At 43.9% G+C, this 19,631-nt stretch overlaps 1 protein-coding gene across 1 annotated transcript; it reads right to left on the reverse strand.

Moving 5' to 3' along the window:
• Positions 1-12,948: 12,948 nt before the first annotated feature.
• On the reverse strand, positions 12,949-16,825 carry LOC119161435 (F-box/LRR-repeat protein 12). The gene is made up of 3 exons (XM_037413897.2): positions 16,689-16,825; positions 15,828-16,101; positions 12,949-15,470 (listed from the first exon to the last, which is right to left on the reverse strand). The coding sequence occupies exons 2-3, from the start codon at positions 16,001-16,003 to the stop codon at positions 14,513-14,515; spliced, it is 1,134 nt and encodes a 377-aa protein (XP_037269794.1). The 5' UTR covers positions 16,004-16,101; positions 16,689-16,825; the 3' UTR covers positions 12,949-14,512.
• Between the last annotated feature and the right edge of the window lie 2,806 nt (positions 16,826-19,631).

Consider the following 19,631-nt stretch of genomic DNA (forward strand, 5'->3'; position numbering starts at 1 on the left):
ACCGCAGACGACGGTAGCTTCTCGAAATCGGTATTTTACCGGCTGCAACTTATCTAAGCGGTAAGAACGCCTCGCAGGCCTTCCGTGTCATGCCGGTGGCATAGCGAGCTCACACGGCCAACTCCGGCCACCGTCGAAGCAAAGAGTGTATTTCACAGAAAATGAAGGCTGCTGGAAAGAATAACAGTTTGTATTCTCTGCTGCGCCTTGTGACCACAGCTCTCAAAACATTAATGCAAAGGTTTGCGCCGAACGCACAGAAACGGTGTACGGCGTGCCCATGCATTGCGAGCCACAGGAACCGCGACTGCGAACCGTCTCGTTCGTTTAAGTCAACAGCTCCGTAGCCCAAACTGCGTGGATAGCGGACGCCCATTTCTGTGCGTGTAAAAAATAATGGCGACGGAAACAGCGCAGCAGCAAGCATTTTGTGATCGCCGGCTGTCATTCATCGTATAACCGTGCCGTACTCGTGAGTGAGGCCTAGCGGTCGAACGTGGTGGCGGCGGTGTCGTGGTTTTTCGTTGGTGCTGCGGAATGCACGCCGTTAAAGTGTTCACGCATGGCCGCGCGGGCTTTGCGATCGATTTAGTGGTGTTTATGGATTCACACACAGTAATCCAACGGAAAATTCAGTTGATGCGACTGGGCACCAGTTAATAGAGAAGTTTTGCTAAAATTAGAAAAAAGTACTCAATATTTAGTGAGCTTGAGATAAAAGGTGTGTGTGTCGAAGAGTTTCGAGCAGGTCACCGCAAATTTAAGCTTATTTCGTGAATTTTTATTGCTTAATTATTTGTAAAAAATAGTATTCCAAGAGCTACATGGGAGGTCAAAATAAAGTATTATGGCCTCCAAAGTATAGGGGCTTCCAAATATGCTATAACATTACGACAACCGCTTGATTTCATAGGCCCACGGGACGGCATAGTGCTCTCCCATAGTAGAGTACCAAGTACTCTAAATCGTTAACCACTATATCTAAACACACACATTGTGTGCATGTATGTGTTGGTGCAACCAATATTGTGTCTTCGGAGGTAATTTAATTGAAGTTACGCATATAACGGCTGCCGACGTATTTTTTAATCTAAGAACTTACTACCATACTGACCTAAAAAGCTTTCTGATGAATGTAAATAAAAACTCCCATACTGTCGTGAAAAATTTCCCCGATAGATGTAAATAAAACCTCCGAATACATACAAAAACCCCGTCCTTATAGTTTGCTCCCTCCGGACGAAGTTTATAAAACCCCCAACGGGGCATGCGCTAAAGGACAAGTCATTTACTCCCATCTTGGCTTATTTTTATTTTCAGTGCATGGTCAATGAACGATCGCAGCGCCAGAGTTCCCTCTAGTTGATATTAGGAAACTCTATGCAATGAGCAGCTGATCAACCACCATTTTCTGAACGTATGGGCTTCTATGAAGCACAGGCATATGAGCCGGAGGACAAGGGAGGTGCGAGCCTTCCCACTGAGAAAAGTTAGGGGGCTGAGCATCCCACTCCCCACTTTCAACAGTGGTCACTGTCAGTTGCACGCTGGGGAATCCAACAACTAAGACGATGATTCCTTCGTATAATATATGGTGTGGTTTAGGGACTTTAAACCTTCCATGTTGCCACTCGTCCACTCGTCCAGGTCGCCGACGGCGGCACGTTTCCCATGCTTGGAATGTGCTCCGCGCGTATAAGTGTGGCTGATCGCTCCACGACAGTGTTATTTGCTGTGCTCGAGAAATGTTCCCATGAACTTATCCTCGGCATGGACGTTTTATCCGCCCACTCTGCCCTTATTGATTGTGGAACCGGCATGCTTCAACTTTATTTACCGTGTTACCATGACGACCCAGCACCAGCTCGAACCACGTCTGTGTTCTGTAGATCACTTTTTCCTAGCACCTCAAGCCATTACCTACGTGAACCTGAGGTTTGTCACTCCTGTTCCAGCGGTGATTACATGTTGACACCTATTGCTGATGTTCTGCTGGCCAAAAATGTTGCTGCGTCTCACACTTTTTTGACAGTAACGAGAAATACATCTCTTCGGATCCTAAAGTCCAGCTGGTGCGCTCAAGTTATCCTAGATGGCATGACTGGCAAAAGTTTCTTCTATCGATGTTGCCATTTTTGCGTTCGTTGCCGAGTCTTCTTCGTCCTCTGCTCCATTTTCCTCTTCGCAGAGTGCAGCGGATGCCACCAACGGCAAGATGATCACCCCTGACCTTCTTTCAGCACAGACGGCTAATATCCGGCACCTGTTGAAATTCTACTGTGACATCTTTGGTTTTGATGACCGCCCTTGGGTCAGACATCCTTTGTAACTCATAGGATTAACACTGAAGACGCCAGCCCCATCCGACGACGTCTTTATTGCGTGTCTAATGCTGAGCGACAAGTTATTCAGCACGAAGTTGAAAAAATGCTGACAAAAAACGTCATGAAACCTTCCTGCAGTCCATGGGCATCGCTGGTCGTGCTAGTCAAGAAAAATGGTGGCAGCTGGCACTTCTGCGTAGACTATCGTCACTTAAACAAAGTAACACGCAAGGACGTGTATCCACTGCCGCGGATTGACGATGCTCTCGACTGCCTATATGGGTCTGCCTACTTTTCATCTATTGACTTACAATCAGGATACTGACAGATTTCTGTCGATCATCAATACCCCGAGAAAACGGCATTCATTACACCATATGGACTTTTCTAGTTCAAGGTTATGCAATTCGGATTGTGTAATACCCCAGCTACATTTGAAAGCATGATAGACTCTTTCCTGCGTGGATACAAATGGTCCACATGCCTTTGTTATCTCGATGATGTCATCGTATTTTCACCTACATTTGAAAGCCACCTTAGCCGGCTATCGGCTGTTCTTGAGGTTTTCCGGACAGCAGGACTTCAGCTCAGCTCTTCCAAATGTCGCTTTGGCTGTCAGGGAATCACTGTGCTAGGCCACCTGTAAACAAATGGTATTACCAAGTGCCTAAATCGAACCTTCACAACAATGCTCTCCGTGTACGTTTCCAAAAATCACCTTGATTGGGATATTACTTTACCTTATGTGACACTCGCATACAATTCGTCACGCCACGACACCGCTGGCTTCTCCCCCTTCTATTTATTGTTCGGTCGCCATCTAGCATTACCCTTTGAGACTCTTCTCCCATCAATTACGCAAACGGTTACAGAGTACGCCCGGAATGCCACTGCTCGGGCTCAAGTGGCCCGCCAAATCACACGGGAATGTCTTCTGGGCTCGCAGCACTCTCCAGGTTTATTGGTCCTCCTCTGGACACCATGCCGCCACGTTGACCTCTGTTCGAAGCTCCTATCTCGCTACTCGGGGCCTTACAAGATTTTACGCCAGCTTACTGAGGTCACACATGAGATCGCTCCGTTGGACAGTCAGTCGTCGTCGTCTGCACCCATCACTGACGTCGTCCACGTGTCCCGTCTGAAACCATACGTCTCCGCATATGATCCTACTCTCATTTAGGCGCCGACGTCGCTACCAGCGGCGGGAGGGGTTATATATTACATGACATCGGGAAGGAGAGAGCATCAGGTAGACGACGAAGACGATGAATGCGATCGCGCTCGTATTGGTGTTGCTGTTGTTCTTCCATCTAGGCTGCAGCTGCCTCCGACTCTCCCTGTATATTTTGTAAATATATTTATTTCATTCATTCTCTCACCTCTGTGATAATATGATGTATCAGACACATTATTTGTAGATCATGTATTGGCTCTAAAAAAACACACATATTGCTGACTAACAAAAAATGAGTGCTCTGTCCTCCATTCTTTTGTTTGTGCATATATATCGATACATACATGCATACTATGAGGTAGAGGATGCGCAGAACAAAAACTTTATTTTTCCAACTGTTTATATCAAGACTGGCCTTTCTCGGGGAGAAAGCTTTTTCATCGGCAGAAAAAACAGTTTCTTGCAGGGAAAAGTTTTTTTTTTTCCCTAATGAAGGCCAGTCTCCAGCTGAAAAGTTGGGAAAATAAGTTCTTTATCTCATAGTATTGCTTATACTGGATCATGTATACATATGTATATATATTTTCGCTATGGTGTACTTGACCATTGCATGTGCAGAAAGATAAGTGGTGCAAATGAACTCTTTCGTTACCATGCCTATTCAAATCGATCACCAGTGATCGAGGTTTTTGGATTGTCGATATTGGCATGTTAAATTTGTTTTTCATGCACACGGCATTTTCTAGTAGTTAGCCCAGCCATTCAACTTTCAGAATCACTTTTAATTTGCCTGTTTTGGCAGCATAGTAATTTTTGACAGACCTTTGAGCGAACCAATGTGTGTGTATTATTGGAAAAGTGCAGTTGGCTGGTGAACTTGACACAAGTGCGTGCCACTCGTGATTATGCTATGGTAACATTGAAATTCTGTAATGAAAAGAACCTTTCCAAGCCAAATATTCAATAAAGCGTCAGCTTCGCAATTTTACAATGTTGAGCAGTAATTATTGCCAGAAGTTTATGCCAGCTATTCTGTAGAGATCTGTTCCTAGGAGTCAGGGAAGATTTGTTCTATGAAAAATATTTACGAAGGTCCGCCGCTTCTTTAAAGTGTCGAGGCAGCCTTCTCTGACAGTTTCCAGCAGCTTTGGTTTTGCTTGCATTGTTGTGGCAGACACAGGGTCTCATATAGTGTTGCTAGTCGCTCCTGTGACGTCGTCGTCCCGCGCGCATGGGTACGCACCAGCGCTGCAAAACACATGCGCTGCTCGAAACTGTTTTGCAACCCCACCTGAATTAACTGAGGGCGAGCTTAGAGTTCGAGGATGACCGCACTTGAGCTTCAAGTTTTATGCCAACGATATCGCGTCAGCCTGAAACATCCGCAGCCGTTGTTTGTTTTGTTCACATCCTCAAGTTGTCTCCTCCGCCGCAAGTGCGTATAGCTTCTGACCTTTGTGTACAATCTTAAAGCTACTATGGTTACCTGCGAGGACCACACTTCACTGGGGCGTGGTGCGCTGGCACCAGCTGCAGACCTTCTCCTAACGACAAGAAGGCCCCCGGAGTATATCTTGGCCCTGACTATGGCGTAGTGTGAAATGCTTTAGAACTGCGCACGATATGGTCTTTTTTTAATACGATGTGCTCAAAAATGCAAAGAAATATGCTTGGATGCATATATTGGAACACCAAGCTATGTGAAGTGAGGTGGCTCATGGAAAGAGATGACGCTAGATAAAATAATGAAGTTCATTGAACATCTCGTTTATGGAGGGATTATTCACTTCATGGGCATCCGTGTATATTGGAACACTTGGAGACTCTTACCACAAAACAAAAAATTTACTAAGAAATCTGTACGAGTTCACTTGTGCCTCATGAAAAACTATGCAATTCTTCATCGCATAGCACGAGCAATGAAGCATTACCTTGGTTCTGATTTTCTGTCTATGTGAAGAGAAACATTTTGTACAACATTCATTATTTTTATAGTGTTCCTGGGTCATTCATCTACAAAATGTCTATTCTGAATTTTTCTTGTTTCGAATATTTTTGCATATATGGTGTTTATTGTTGCACTGTTTACCAGCTAACAATCAAAAATTATACACTTCTCACATTGTTATCCATTTTAAAATATTTTTGTTGCTCCACAACATATAATTTTTCGAAAGAGCATTTTATTGTGCAAAGTTTGGTATTCTGCAATGCCCGCTGGAGTACTTTACAAACTGGCAAATACGATCTTCCAGAGGCATATGGAAAATAACCATTTTTTCGTGGTAACGAAAGAGTTCATCTGTATCTCCCCTTTGCAATTGCCTAAGCCATTGTTAAATGTTTTTGTGTATTTTAACAAGTTTCCTCTTAAAACAATACAAAACCAGATCTGTTGTTATAGAGATTTAATATATTGGTAATGTGTTGCTATGGTGACTGCCTTTCAGTGAGCAAAACGTGTTTTATGTGGCCAACTAAGTGTACTACCACTGACAAGAGAGGGTCATCTTTGTTTGTTTATTTTGTTAATGGCGCAAATATTGTAATTTTGTGCAATTCTTAATAGGCTTCTTATTAGTACAGAAATTGCTGTTGCCAGCTCCCACTGTCCAGAGCTTCATTACTTACTGCTCTTCACCTTTTGTCAAAGAACGTAATTTTGTACATCATATTCTGAAGTTTTACTTTCAAAGAATATAATGAATTGTGCGCCATTATTGGCGGGATTTATACCACCTTTTACTCCCTGGGGTAGTATGATATGCTTTACAACGAAAGCATGTGGTCGCAATGGTACTATGCCTGTTTGCTGCAATGGTCTAGCTGTTACAGCACTTGGCTGCTAACCTGAAGGCCGTGTATGCAATCCTCGCAGTGGCAGTTCCATTCGGATGGAGGTAAAGTGCTAATGGTTCATGTGCAATGTCTGTGCACTTTTTACGAATTGGTAAAAATTGCCAGAGCCGTCTACTGTGGCATACCTCATAATCATATCATCGCATATGATTAATGTTATTGTAGTTGTTATGCCTCCATCAAAATGTCGCTCCATCAGCTCTGAATTAATCCTGCCATCTCATGCTCAATGCCAGAGCTGTTTGAGCAAATGCACCATATGGGAATATGCTGTTGTGTAGAGAACTTTGCTTTCTGAATGTGTAAAAGTGACAGCAAGCTTGCATTTTGTTCTCCTAATTTAAATAATTTTTGCTGTCCTTGACAGCTTTCTTGTGAATGGAGTGCAGGTAGCTGGAAAATAGCATTTTATAGAGGCATTTGCTTTCTTTGCATTTGCTTAAAGAAAACCTCATAATTTAACAGGTCACCTCCCAAGCAACACAGAGACGTACGGGCATCAGTTGAAGACATGGATGGGCACGACCGTTCTGAATATGACACTCCCTAGTGGCGTGTCACGTACTGCTTTGTTATATCACAGCTTCAATTTCTCTTGCTTGCAGTATCTGCTGTACTTGTCGATACATATTTCTTCAATATTTAATGCCAGTTTATATGTAAAGTTCAACATGCTTATGTATGTATAAAACATCTAGTCACAGTGTGCAATGTTTTGTGCTTCGTTCTTAAATAAAAAAGTGTTTATGCAATACACTTGGCTCAGTGTTTCTCTAGAACAAGCGGACGTTTAATGTTAGATGTTGCCATCTGTCAAATTTCGTTTAACAAAAGCATTGAGGTTTCAGAAGTTCGAATCATAAGTTTTTTATGCTTCTAGGTGCTAATTTGATTAGTTCACTTAAAAGTGCACTTCGGTAAAAAAAAATTTGTGTACTCTTGTCTAATTTCCATAAGTTTAGAGCATGTCCAGAAGAACTAATTAAGTGAGTATATGAAAGCACAGGAAAAATTATTCATGATTTGAACTTCTGAAATTGCAACTTCAGAGAGTAAAAAAAGAAGACTAAAAAAGATTTCTTTTAGAAAACACCCTAAATAAAAGATATCCCTGAATCTCCCTGTCATGTACACAGTGTGTCCTTTGGGACTTGCAAGGGATAACCCTGGGTTCAGGAAAGTGCAGCCAAATCGACCTGCAAGGGGTGTCCGACGCTGTTGTTTCGAAATGCAGTGCATGTCCGATATCCAGACAGAGGTGTCCTGTGGACGTCAGTAGAATGTAATTGTCACTTGGATAGCCGCCTGTGCCTTTTAACTCTCCTGGCCGTTTGCATAATGGGATCTATACCAAAATTGGTATGGCATAACACGACTGTACGACGAGCATAAGTGTCTAGTCATAACATAAAAATCATGACATCTATGACATGAATGTCAAGGTCTTGCTGCTCTTGCGCTGGTTTCGTTCACTTATCGCAAAACGTGGCAAATCCAGAGGGGGAGGGCAGTAGAGGTGATCGCCCCCCCCCCCCCAATGTCTGTGTCGGAACACCCCACACCTCACTTCAGTGCTTGTCGTCCACCTCCAATCACTAATTAGCACTAATGAGTGAAACCCCGTGAGCACAGATTAAACCGTATTTAGGCTATGAAGGGGTATTTCTACAAAAAAAAATCATGACCATGCCCCCTTCTCCGGCGTTACTTCAGACGATTGCCGCCTCCCTAAAATGAGTGGCTGGATCCACCCCTGCGCAAAACTGGTATGGTGTGGCATCACTGCATGGCGAACATAAGTGACAGGCCCTCATGTGGAAATCGACATGTGTCATGTAAGAACATGACGAAATGCTACGCTCATGATGCGCTCGCAGTCGTTTTGCAAGCTTCACATACACCAAATTTGGTGCTACGTGACTTGAATGAATGATGAAGGCATGTGACCGGAGCAAACATGATAATTATGACATGCGTGTCATGTAAGAACAAGACTACATGCCATGCTTATAATGCGCTTGCAATCGTTTCGCTAGCTTCACATACACCAAATGTTGTATTACGTGACGTGAATGAATAATGAAGGTATATGACTGATAAAAATATGATAATCATGATATGTGTGTGATGTAAAAACATGACTACATACCATGCTCATGATGCACTCGTGGTCATTATGCTTTACATACAACAAATTTGGTATCACGCGACGTGAATAGATGATGGAGGTATGTGACTGGTGCAAACATGATTATCATGAGATGCATGTCGTGTAAAAACATGACTGCATGCCACGATCATAATGCGCTCGCGGCCGTATAGCTAGCTTGATATATACCAAATTTGGTATTACAGGACATCAATAGATGACAAAGATAAATGACACGTCCAAACATAATAATCATGACGTGCGTGTCACGTAAAACATGACTACATGCTACGCTCATGGCGCGCTCACGGCCGTTTTGCTAACTTCACATATACCAAATTTCGTATTACGTGACGTAAATGGACGACTGAGCACAAATGCCAGGCGCAAACATAATAATCATGACATGGAAGTCATGTACAGCATAATTTACGTTCGCCTCGTAACGTTGTGCTGATCATAATGTGACGATTCAACCTTCCTCAGTCGTGCTTCGCATATCATAGATTCCCATTGTACGTGAGATCTACACTTTTTTTTTTATCTTGCTCAGCTCTGGCCATAGAGCTTTGCGTGATAGTGAGCCGTCATCGCCTCCTCCATCTGCCTGTGACAACAGTGGAAGGCATCCTTTTTTCCGCGCGCTCAAAGACGGCAGCCCTCCGAGCTTTCTTCGAGTTCTATTCATCTGCGGACCTCGCCGCCTTAAAAACGAACGCTTTCGCTTCGTTCTACAGACTGCACTGACAAGACGTTCTCTAGCCATATGCCTTTCACTTTTTCTCTCCTCTCTTCTTCCTATATCGTCTTTACTTCGCCTCTTTCATCCCTAAATGTGCTGAGCCGTGCTGCCGCGATGGGAGGCAGAAAATACCGTCCTTTTTATCTCTTCCTCCTTCATTAACCTTTAGACACTGCGCCATTCTCCCTTAAGGGCTGAAGAAATGAGGCGTCCCATTCTTCTTTTAACCACAACCACCACCGTTAACCTCCCTCTCTCTCACGCACTGACCTGCCTGGGCAAGCAGGTCCGTGCGTGAGAGAAAGCGGAAGAACAGACGTGGAGCCAGACTAGTGTCATCATCATCATTAGCCTGACTTCGTCCACTGCAGGGCATTTGCCTCTACCATGACCTGCCAATCAACCCTTCGTGCGTTTGCTTTCTTTGGGAATTCATTCAATTACCCTTAATGACCAGCGGTGATCCTGCCTATGCACTACGTGTCTAGCCCATTTTTTTTCTTGATTTTAACTATGATATCCTTAACCCTGGCTTGATCCCTGACCTACTCTGCTCTCTTCTTGTCTCAAAGTTACACTTATCATTTTTCTTTCCAGCGCTTGCTGCATCGTCCTCGATTTCAGCTCAACCCTCTTTGTAAGCCTCCAGGTTTCTGCTCCGTAGGTAAGTACTGGCAAGATGCAGCTGTTATATACCTTCCTGTTGAGGGTTAGTGGCAGATAACCATTCATGATTTGAGAATGCATGCTGAATGTGATCCACCCCATCCTTATTCCTCTAGTCATTTCACTCTCATGGTTCGGCTCCGCGGTTACTACCTGTCCTACGTAGACATACTTTTTTACAACCTCCAGCGTCTCTCCACCTATCGAAAAGTGCTGTTTACTGCCGAGACTGTTGCACATTATTTTAGTTCTGTGCGTATCAATTTTCAGACCTACTTTTATGCTTTCCGTCTCCAGTCCAGCAATCATGAGCTGTAATTCATCCCCTGATATACTCATCAAGGCAATGTCATCATCGAATCACAGGTTACCAAAGTACTCTCTATTAACTCTTATCCCTAACACTTTCCAATCTAGGGTCCTTACAACCTCCTGTAAACATGCGGTGAACAGCATTGGAGAGATCGTGTCTACCTGCCTTACACTCTTCTTTATTGGGATTCTGTCGCTTTCTTTATGGAGAACTATGGTGGCTGTGGATCCTCTGTACATTTCTTCCAGTATGTTTATGCATAGGGTTCTTCGTTGCCCCAATTTCGTAGTGCCTGTATTAGTGCTGATGTCTCGACTGAGTCAAACGCCTTCTCATAATCTATGAAAGCTATGTACAGGGGTTGCTTGTATTCCGCGCATTTCTCTCGATAGTTTGAATGTGTCGAATTATGCAGTAGCCTCTATGAAATTCTGCTTGATTCTCTGGTTGAATGAGCTTTAATGTTACCCTAATTCTAATAGCTATTATATTTTAGATAGTTTGTAGCGAACGCACAGTAAGCTGATCGGCCTGTCATTTTTCAAGTCCTTGACGTCTCCTTCCTTATGGATTAAGATGATGTTACCGTTCTTCCAAAACGCTGGTACCCTTCCCGTCAAAAGACACTTCGTGTAGAAGGTGGCTAATTTTTTTAACACTATTTTTCCACAACATATCAGGAGGTCCGTTGTTACCTTATCCTCGCCAGCGGGTATTGCCTCTTTGCATTCCTTCTAGGGCTTTCCTTACTTCCCCTGTTGTTGCTGGTAGGATGTTGAATTCCTCTGGTCTATTACGTTTATCGCGATATCATCCTGGTTCTTTTAGCTTCTGTACAGCTCTCTGTAGTACTCCTCCACCATCTCGACTATCCTATCCATGTTGGTTATGACATTACCTTCCATGTACCTCAACGCATACACCCGATTTCTGCCTATGCACAAGTCTGCCTTCGCAGCTTTGAGGCTTGTACAAGTATGGCTGAAAACTTATATACTTATGTATATATGGCTGAAAACTTTCCTAGTCCATCGCTCTCCCATTTTTCTCAATTACTCCTCAAATTCTATCTTGTTACTAGCTTCCCTGTCCTTGAATGATGTCCATCCCATGTTACCTTGTACCCCCTGATTTGGAGTATTCCAGTATGCTCCCACTTGAATCTCTGATCGCATGCACAAGACGGCATTGCCAAACGCCAAACCAGGAACCATGACCCCTTTCCAAATTCTTCTCACAATATCATAACTAATGTAGTTACACATTGTCTTATTTTTTCAATACATCTGCATTTCTGTTGTGTTAAAGCCCCGCCGCAGTGGTCTAGTGGCTAAGGTACTCGGCTGCTGACCCGCAGGTCGTGGGATCGAATTCCGGCTGCGGCGGCTGCATTTCCGATAAAGGCGGAAATGTTGTAGGCCCGTGTGCTCAGATTTGGGCGCACCTTAAAGAACCTCAGGCGGTCAAAATTTGCGGAGCCCTCCACTACGGCGTCTCTTATCATATGGTGGTTTTGGGACGTTAAACCCCACATATCAATGAATCAATTTGCTGTGTTAAAAGTCGTTACGTATCCTCCGTGCTCCCTTAGGCACTCAGATTATCCATGTGCCAAGATATTTGTACTTATCCACCATATCCAGCGTGACCTCCTGTATCTTATGCTCACAGCCTTCGTTATTAAAATTATGATTGCCGATTTTTCCTTGCTGAACATCAAATCTAACTCATCTCCCTCATTACCGCAGATGTATATCAATCCCTGCAAATCTTCCCTCTTGTCGGCCATTAATACTGTATCGTCTGCATACATCAATGCTAGCTGGCAAAGACTGTTCAACTAGCTTTACTAGCTTGGCAAAAGAGAGGCTGCAGCCGAGTCCACTCCCCTCTAATTTGGCTTTTAATTTTTGCAGATACAGCATAAATAACAAAGGTGACAAGGGACACCCTTGCCAAAGCCCCCGTTGCACCTCTATAGGCTCGGATACTTGTTTGTCTTATTTTATAATACCTTGTTACATTTATAGATGTCTATTATAAAATAATAATCTGTCTATTTCAGTTGTGTTAAGGTTATTTTATAAACTTGTCGTCACTTCTATGCCGTGCTCCTGAGCCAGTTGTGTGTGGGATCATCTCGTGCACCGCGCAGGAGACTCATTTTTTTTGTCTTTGGGTCATCTGGACACTGCCGGTGTGCCACCGCCTGGCTATGCCACTGAAAGGAGGGCATTGGTTCTTTGCGAGCTTGCACCTACACAAAACCAAGACTCTTCCCGAGGAAAAAAAAGCCACCCGACGTGAGCGTCCGAACGAGAACAAACATTTCGTCGCTGAGTTGACCGCAACGTTCATGCAAGAGACACTGAAGCTAAACGCCAATGAAGGGTGAAGAACATAATGAAGGAGGGACATCATTTTTGCTGTTTCGACTGTGTTCGCAAGGAGAAGCTGGCTGGATTTCTTCCTATACTAGCAGAAATGATAGACATTTAAAATTTTGTAAATAGGATACTACCACTTGAAGGTACGGTGTTTAGCTCACCTATTTTTCAGGTATTGCTGCAAACAGTCACATTGCCCCATCAGTGATAGGCCCGCACATTACCATTGATATTAGGCAGGATGGTACATACTCTACAAAAATGGAGGAGAAACAACCAAAACTTAAGTATCTCGTGGTCAAATTGCTTTCCAACCATAAAGATACAACAAATATTAAGTTACATCCCATTTATTGTCATTGCAATAAATAACTCAATACCATCTAAAAATGCAGCAGGCACCACACATGAAAAATATATGATCACACAATAGATAACTTAATAAACAAATATCTAGTAGCTACCCTCTTGCTGACAAACTGCAATAATAAACACTACAAATGCTGTAATAAATAGGTAATAATAAATAGGCTGTGGGCAATGTCTAAATGTCAAACAGTAAAAGGAAGTGATAATGCGAGTTTTTTAACAGATGCTGTCAAATGTACCTCTCTCATTGCCTAGGGGGAATTTTCGAAATTATGAAGTGTATAGACTGCCAGAAATGGAGATGAGACAAGTCAGTGTACTAGAACATTAATGAAGAAGCTGTGATCACTACATGGTAGTACTAGTCAATATGAGTTTAAACACTGCTACAATGACAGTGAAATCATGAGTTGATCTTTTACATCACAAGAACCAAGTCACGAAATTTGGGATAAACATTGTATGGCAGCTTTTGTTGTGCAGAAACTTCGTCATCCCATAATATCATAGGAAAGAGTAGGTGAGGTGGCTAAAATGTTGCTAGTGTTTGGTGGTTCCACCAACATAAATCCTGCCGTGTTCATGACCAACATCTTACATGTTAGTATTCTTACAACAAGATAACAATACCATTGAGCATGTTACAGTAAAGTGAAGTATATTTTAGAAATATTAAAAGCAAAGAATTACATCAGTGCCTCAAAAGCACTACAAGCAATCACAAGCAGTGTGAAGTTCAATGGAAAAATTAATTATAGCATTACTGTACAAACAGGCAGTATAAAAATGCAAGTGCATCATTTGCAAACCAAGATGCATCACATGTAAGAAATGTAGCATGAAAGATCACAGATGCTATGTGCATGCACGTGTTTTGATGCATGAAGAATGAGACAGTGGTTCAAGCACAGGAATAAACATTCCGGCAGACAGATACAGATTGTGACAAGTGGAAAGAAAGTGTTCATCATGCTACTTTACATAAACCAGCAGCTTCAAATTAGCAACCCTACCAAATGATATCGCATGTGAAACTTGTTTGGCTGGATAAATCATTTAACAAACACAAAAACGCATCTAAACTTACACACGTAGAGTGAGTAGAACTAGAATTGAATTAAACCCCACTCTTGAAATAAAATCGAAGCTTTCACAGATAAATCCAACACAGCCTAAATATCAGACCAACATCTCATTGCACCATGTTTGAAGCCATACAAAACAAAACATGTAGTTCCCAACTATAGCCACTACCAATTATTCTAATATGATAACCTTTGTAGTAAAGGCATAAAATGCTCCTTTCCTATGCATCCATTTAAGCTCTACATTGTTAAGAGCACTTCGAGGAAAGTATAGAAAATCCTGCCATACAAGCAACAGCAATTAAGGTATGCTATAAATATTGCACATCATGCTTTTGCTATCGTATGATGCTTAATGCAGCGTGATGAATTTGAGAACAGTGAAGTAAATGTTATAATCTGTTCTGCATGGAGTGAGATGAATGCTGAGCCTGAAGAAGCTGGTCACGTAGTACTGTCAACATACTGCAGCTCATAATGGCCACAACCTTCATGTCGAAAAACAGCTGACACAAGGCCAATGCATTCGCCAATCCGGACAGCTACACTAGGCAGCCTGTCACAAAGTTCAGCTATGCCCTGGTCCGAGATTCCCTGGTCTATCTCGAGCATTATCACTTTTAGCTCAGGTGCTACTCGTGCCAGGTGCAGCAAACCCACATCTGTCACCTGGGTCTGCACCAAACAGATTGACTGCAACTTGGTCATGCCACCAAAGTTGCCCATGGAGGCTAGTGAGCTATCCTTCGTTGCTGTGCACCCCACGTATAGGTGTTCCAACAGAGAGCAATGAGACGCAACTATTTCCAGAGCGTTCTCGGCAATATATGTCCCTTCCACATCAAGCAATGTTAGCTTAGACAACTTGCGCAGCATATCCTGAAAATATCCAGTGCTATCCAAAAACGGGCAGCCCTCAAGGTACAGCTGTGTAAGGCTAGGAAGCCAGGGCCAAGGCTTGGCTTCTGCATCAGCGACGAAAAAGCAGCGACCCAAATCGAGCACCTGCAGCCGCGAAAGATTTTGGCCCTGCCGACTAGCCTTGAAGAACGATGACCTGCCGACAATAGATCCACGCAAAGAAAGGTGCTCTAGAGTATCGGGAAAGTCGGCTAAGCGCACACACTTGTCGCGCGACGAAGAACGGAAACTGAAATTGTGGATGCGCAAGCGGCGGAGGCGTGGGCAGCGACTCTGAATACGCCGCAGGGCCCGCGGCGACACGCTACACGCCCAGAGACAGTGGTGATCGCCAAATACACGCAGCTCCTCAACAGCAGGTGGCATGGCACGCATCTGGAGCAGCAGTTTCAGTTGTTTGGGGGTCAGCTGCACGTGCGACAGGTCCACACGTCGATGCAGGGTGCGGTCCCGTGACAGCGCGTACCACTTGCGGCACACCCTGCGCAAATCACACGTAACTCATGCCAGGAAAAACATGTAGTGCATAAAAAGCACTGCAGTTATGAATACGAAAAATATCCAGCAACGCTCAAGTTGTCAGAGCTTCAAGACAACCTAAAAGCGCAGAATGACAAGTTCCTCACTTGCAGTTACAGTCACGAAGCCGTAGCAATGCAAGTGGTAAATAACCAGCAGGCAATTGAAATTTATCGATTGCAGATGCTACATACACGTGAAATACAGATATGAGGACCGCAACCCCTGAAATGTTTTAGCTAACGTTTCTTCTGTTAATCGGCTTGTGCAACACACCGTACAAATTATCGTAAAACGTCTTTTCATTTCGCATACTCACAGGCCAATAACACATAGCTCCAAGAAGTCAAGATAATTGAAGATGTTGAGGAGAACATAATCTGGAAGATGATCGATTGTCGTAGTGAACTTCCTCTTGGAAAAACGCAGAGTGCTGAAATGGGTCAGTGCAATCTCTTTGAGGGAATCACCGCTGCCCACAAACACGTTTCCCATTTCTTGTCAAAGTGCACGATCCATCCGCTTCTCGCTCGACATTGTCAATAATTCGTAAAGTTCCTCCCTCGAACAAATGCGCTACATTATCTACAAGTGCAAGGGCCATGACCTACTACACTCCTGACCTGTTCAGATAGCGGGGTTCCTATGGGAGCGCGTGTCCCCGCTCTCGTTCAATCGCTCGCCGTAGGTGGCGCTACCTATAACCTGTTCGTCTGCTACTTTACGGCTGTTTGGACGGCGCTAGAGTAAGAACGGCTGCATTCCGTGATGAACAGCCGGCATATATGTGACTATTTTTTCACTTAGATGACTGGTCAAGTAAGCTGTTCAGTGTGACGAAAAATTTATTGCACACTGGTGGACAAATGCGAGAATCCGTAGACTTACATAGTGTAGGACAGCATATGTGATGTTGCGTCCATTTAATTGCAAAGAATTTGTGAATGACTTTTGAAATATTTGTTTCAAAATTATTTTTCATTAGTGCATAATAATTACGCAATATGAGTGCTCTGTTGGCCGAAATATGACCACGAACACTGAAGCTGACGTCAGCGAACAGGTGCTGACTAGCGCCACAGTGCTCGTAGGTGACGGCCCTAGCGGCAGAAGGTTTGAACTAGAACGTGGGCGCTGGAAGAGGTGCTCTCTGGGCAGGTCAGGAGTGTAGTAGGTCATGGCAAGGGCACGTCATGCGATGCGAAGTCAGTAGGGCTTCATTGCGTCGCACTGCTACGGTTGCCATGTTTGTTTTCGATTGAAATTATGTGGCGCGGCGTTGCGCTGGCCACGGAGGAAGGGCGCTGGCAATGCGCTACATCATGATGTGCTAGCGCCTAGTGGTAGTATATAGGCGTTCTGTGGCAACACGCCCAAAATGAGCACGTGACTCACTCATTTGTTTCGGTTTCGATTCAGTTTCATTCTTGCGCATGCGGCGAAAAATATGAAAGTGGACAATGTGTAAACACATAAAAAACTACGCCACACAACCAGCCTTGGCAAATGAACGCTCTGTAAACACTTTTTTTTTTTTCACAGTATCAGCGGTGTCGGCCCTACACGTAACCAGCTGGAACATGTAACGTGCGGTGCGGGCGCAATACCGTAGCATGGCTGCGTGGGCCCACGGAGGAAAGAAAGAACTTCCTTCATGCGTCGGCTGCTACTTGTTGAAGCTGTTCTTGGTCAAGGCTTTCATGTCGGAGACCGTCGTAGATTGTAGTCGGATTTACCCACAGAGCCCACAACGGATATGTGCCGGTCCTTCCAATAACTCACAACTCGCCACTACGATCCCGCCACTCTCTTCGTGCCACTTCACGCAACCCCACTGCACGTCACCAGCTTCCCTGTTTCATATCAGTGTCTGCCAACTGGTGCTGGCAGATAAATTTTTTTGCCCTTTATTTTTCTTTTTCTGGGGTGGGGGCTGCGAGGGCTCAAATTATTGTGAGACCCCCTTATCTCCCCCTTTTCCCTTCATCCACGAATGAACACAGGACGTCACCGAAAAGGGCGATAATGAAGTCACCCGTAACTCTGCTTATATAATTAAGCATTTGCATAAAACGGTTTTAAAGAAAAAGCCATAGCCGAAAGCTCAGCTCTCTGTCCACGACATGTACGTTTTGCCTCCTCCATAGAGTTAATCTGTATATTAAATCTATGGCCTCCACCATATACCTTTGACCAAAGGACAATGTCATGTGATGATGTTATGATGACGTCATAAATTTTAGCGGCCAGTAAGGTTTGAAAAAGAAACAAAATTAGGCAGCTTCGTCCTAGCCGTGCAAAGCCTGAAGAAAGTGTGCAGCTGGGCAGCCTTCTTTGTGTTTCTTTGGTTTTCTGTTTCCTCCTCTCTTTTCCGTCGTTTTTTCAACATGGTTTTTTTCTCGTCATTTCTATTTATTCGTATTTTTGATTGATATGGGGGTTTAATGTCCCAAAACCCCCATATGATTATGAGAGACGCCACACAAAGACTCCGGAAATTTATACCACCTGGGGTTCTTTAACCTGCACAGGCTGCACTAGGGTGCCTAGAAAGGGTAGGTGTGCTGAGTCTGAGTGGCTTGAGCGCCGCGCGGTTGTCTTGCCAGAGAGGGCCCCTCTGCGCGCCGATGCCACTAGGGGTGCTGCTGTATAGGGCGCTGTAAAACATACACAAATCTAATTAGACTGTTTGGACTAGAGCTTGCTAAGGTACGTGACAAGTCACCCCGGAAAAGAAGACACAAGCCCAAGAATTGGTGGGATGAGTAAGTTAAGAGAGCCATAGCAAAACGTCAGGAAGCCTCTAGGGAACACAGACATGCTAAGCAGCGGGGTGAACCGACAGATGATGTTGAAAGAAAATGGGACATCTTTCTAAGCTCTAGAAGGGAAGCATCCCTCCTGATCCATGAAAAGATCAGAAGAAAGGGTGCTCAGTGGCTGGCAGAAGTACATAAAAAGGACATAAAGGCAGCTGCAAAATTTTGGAACCATCTAAACTCCCTAAGAAATGAAACAAATCTTGAGCAGAAGTTTATAACTGCAGCTCAAGGTGCTAGGCTAGAAGGGGACGAAGCTATTGAATATATAAGAACAAGGGTGACGGAAAAATTTCAACAAAGAAGTGCCTTATGCACCGCAATAGACAGGGATGGATCAAGTGGCACAATGGCACCATTTTCACAACAAGAGTGGGAAAGGGCTGAGAAGAGGGTTCCAAGTAGTACATCAACAGGGCCAGATTGCATTCCAATTATGCTGATAAAGACATTGGGTCCGAAGTCTAAACAGACTTTGAAAGAGGAAGTGAGCAGAACAATAATCGATGGTGAAGTCTCCGATGGATGGAAACTTAGCAGAATGAGCATGATCTATGAAGGAAAGGGGGACAAAGCTGACACAAACAACTACCGTCCTTTAACAGTGACATCAGTGGTCTACAGGCTGGCGATGCAGGTTATAAAGGAAAGACTGCAGGCATGGATAGAGGATGATGGGGTGCTGGCGGAACTGCAGAATGGGTTTCGGAAACACAGGAGGTTGGAAGACAATCTGTTCTCACTGACGCAGTGCATCGAAATAGCAGAAAAGGAACTCAGGCCCCTGTGGCTAGCATTTTTGGATATCAAGGGAGCGTACGATAGCGTGGTTCAAGAGAACTTGTGGGGAATACTGGACACACTAGGTGTGGAAGATGGAGTCACCAATCTTTTAAAGGAAATCTATAAAAGTAACAAGGTAGTTATAGCGTGGGAAAAACAGGTATCCAAGCCCACAGAGGTGAAACGGGAGATTAGGCAGCGGTGTCCTCTGTCACACTTGTTATTCATGACGTACCTACAAGAATTAGAGGCCAAATTGGAGGGAAGTGGACTTGGCTTCAACCTCTCTTTCGTCAAACAAGAAAAACTCATTGATCAGGCACTACCAGCATTAATGTATGCAGATGATATAGTGCTAATGGCCGACAACAAGGAAGATTTGCAGAGATTGATGGAAATCTGCGGTAATGAGGTAGATAGGTTATATTTCAGATTCAGTAAGGAAAAACCAGCAGTCATGATTTTTAATGATAATGAAGGTTGTGAGCTTAGGATACAGGAAGTCACGCTAGAGATAACAG

The sequence above is a fragment of the Rhipicephalus microplus genome, chromosome X, assembly GCF_043290135.1.
Source record: "Rhipicephalus microplus isolate Deutch F79 chromosome X, USDA_Rmic, whole genome shotgun sequence".
NCBI classification, from domain to species: Eukaryota; Metazoa; Arthropoda; class Arachnida; order Ixodida; family Ixodidae; genus Rhipicephalus; species Rhipicephalus microplus.

What these genes read in the sequence shown, in the direction of transcription:
- LOC119161435 (XM_037413897.2), bottom strand. Translation starts at nt 16,003, where the DNA reads ATGGGAAACGTGTTTGTGGGCAGCGGTGATTCCCTCAAAGAGATTGCA. An exon ending in GAGCTATGTGTTATTGGCCT is followed by an intron (nt 15,471 to 15,827) that starts GTGAGTATGCGA and finishes TGATTTGCGCAG; the next exon opens with GGTGTGCCGCAAGTGGTACG.